The 2551-nt window shown below is 39.4% G+C and overlaps 1 protein-coding gene across 1 annotated transcript; it reads left to right on the plus strand.

Moving 5' to 3' along the window:
• Window positions 1-253: 253 nt before the first annotated feature.
• LOC143099824 (uncharacterized) lies at window positions 254-1447 on the plus strand. The gene is made up of 3 exons (XM_076262739.1): window positions 254-283; window positions 590-1084; window positions 1253-1447. The coding sequence occupies exons 1-3, from the start codon at window positions 254-256 to the stop codon at window positions 1445-1447; spliced, it is 720 nt and encodes a 239-aa protein (XP_076118854.1).
• Window positions 1448-2551: the final 1104 nt, after the last annotated feature.

A 2551-nucleotide genomic window follows, 5' to 3' on the forward strand; every position in this document is an offset into this window, starting at 1 on the left:
ATTGTATTGAAAGACTATTTGATGTGATTATTCTCTAAAAAACAGAAATTTGAAATGGCAGGACCTGTTGGATCATCTGACCAGTTCACTGCAGTGAAGAAGGAGAGTGAAGAAGAATTTGATGATTTCCTACAAGAGTATCTGTTTACAACTCAGAAAGAGAAAGAAGAGCCTGGACTGGAACATGAATGTAAGACTGAAATATTAATGTCACCACAGGACATTAAACAGGAAGACATATCCTCAGATCTTCATGATCACACAGATGAATATATTACAAGAGGTGAGTTTTTGAACAGTTTGTATTAAGATAAAAAAGAATAAATATTTGCAATGTGAATATATATATTATTGCAAACACCTGCTTTTTTATGTTGTAGGAGACATCCAAAGGGATCAAGCTAAAAGAGAACACTGGGAGGAAAAAGGAAACCAAGTGAGTTACAATCACTCATGTAGCCAGGAGACTTCATACCAGAAATTACACCTGGAGTTGGACACCAGGGAGGAACAACATCCTGCTCTTACATATCAGTGTACTATATGCCAGAAAAGTTTCAGAACACGCTCAGAGCTCACTGCCCATCAGATTACACATTCTGGAGACAAACCACATCACTGTTCTATGTGTGGAAAAGTCTTTACTCAGAAAGGTAGTCTCCAGGTACACCAGAGGATCCATTATGGAGAAAAGCCACATCAGTGTCCTCATTGTGGAAAAGCCTTTACTCAAATGTGTAATCTCAGGGCACATCAGAGAATTCATACTGGAGAAAAACTACATCAGTGTCCTCAGTGTGGGAAAGCCTTTATTCAAAAGAATACACTCAAGGTACATCAGAGAATCCATACGGGAGAAAAGCCACATCAGTGTACCCTGTGTGGAAAGGCCTTTGCTCGGAAGTCTAATCTCAAGGAACATCAGAGGATCCATACTGGAGAGAAGCCATTTCAGTGTCCTCAGTGTGGAAAAGCCTTTGCTAAAACAGATCATCTCAATAGACATCTGAGCAGCCATACTGGAGAAAAACCACATCACTGTTCTCAGTGTGGAAAAGTCTTTACTCAGAAAGGTAGTCTCCAGGTACACCAGAGAATCCATTATGGAGAAAAGCCACATCAGTGTCCTGATTGTGGAAAAGCCTTTACTCAAATGTGTAATCTCAGGGCATATCAGAGGATCCATACTGGAGAAAAACTACATCAGTGTCCTCAGTGTGGGAAAGCCTTTAGTCACAAGACTGATCTCAAGGCACATCAGAGAATCCATACGGGAGAAAAGCCACATCAGTGTACCTTGTGTGGAAAGGCTTTTGCTTGGAAGTCTAATCTTAAGGATCATCAGAGGATCCATACTGGAGAAAAACCACATCAGTGTCCTCAGTGTGGGAAAGCCTTTATTCAAAAGTCTGCACTCAAGGCACATCAGAGAATCCATCTTTGCTAAAACAGGTCATCTCAATACACATCTGAGCAGCCATACTCGAAAAAAAAACACATCACTGTTCTATGTGTGGAAAGACATTTAGTCGAATATGTCATCTTAAAAGACACCAATTGATCCATGCTGGAGAAAAGCCATATCTGTGCATTACATGTGGGAAGAGTTTCAGGACCAGTTCAGATCTCACCATCCATCAATTAGTACATTCTAGAGAAAAGCCACATCAGTGTCCTCAGTGTGGAAAGGCCTTTACTCTGAAGTCTCAGCTGAAGCTACATCAGATGATCCATTCAGGAGAAAAGCCACATCACTGTTCTCAATGTGGAAAAGGCTTTACTAGCAAATCTATTCTCAGAAGACATCAGATGACCCATACAGGTTAAAACACATATCAGTGTCCTCGGTGAGGAACTGCATTTTAGGTTTTGAGTTCTCTAGACACACCAGAGGGCCAATTCTGGAGAAACTGTTTTCAGGGTGAGAAGACAGTCACTTATGAAGGTAATTTGAATAGTCATCCGAAAATACTGGGCAAAGGCTGTAGCATTGTCATATGGGGAGTATGATCAAAATGATCACAGAACTCAGTAGCCATTAGAGTAAACATAAAGGTGAACTTGTGTGATATGGTCTTTATTCAAATGTCGAAACTTAGAAGAAGATTGCTTTGAGAACTTTTTCATTTCTTTACAAAAATAATATAATGCTGGCTGGTTGTGTGATGTGATGAATTTTTAGTGGAATGCTGGAACTAATAAAACATTGGCAAGGTAGTGCCACCACCATGAACCTCTGTGATCAAATCTGTTTTCCTACTCCTACGCCAGTAAGCATGAGCCAGCATAAAAAGCGATGTTATAGGCACATCAATCAAATAGGCCTACAGCAAAATAACTACAACTAAAGCCAAATAAAATTGGCTATTGAAAATTATAATCCGTGTTAGGGTAGTTACTAAAACATAATAAGTTACTAGTTACTTTTGTAAATTGTAATGAGATCACTTTACTAGTTACTGCATTTGAAAAGTAACTTCACTACTTATTACTTTACTTTCTGGTTTCTTAGTTTACCATGTAGATACATGGACCATGGGCGTTGGAGCAA

The sequence above is a fragment of the Alosa pseudoharengus genome, unplaced genomic scaffold (genome assembly GCF_046254945.1).
Source record: "Alosa pseudoharengus isolate Yale_2024_CS ecotype anadromous, Long Island Sound unplaced genomic scaffold, YU_APseudo_1.1 YU_APseudo_1.1_scf_3, whole genome shotgun sequence".
Lineage (NCBI taxonomy): Eukaryota > Metazoa > Chordata > Actinopteri > Clupeiformes > Clupeidae > Alosa > Alosa pseudoharengus.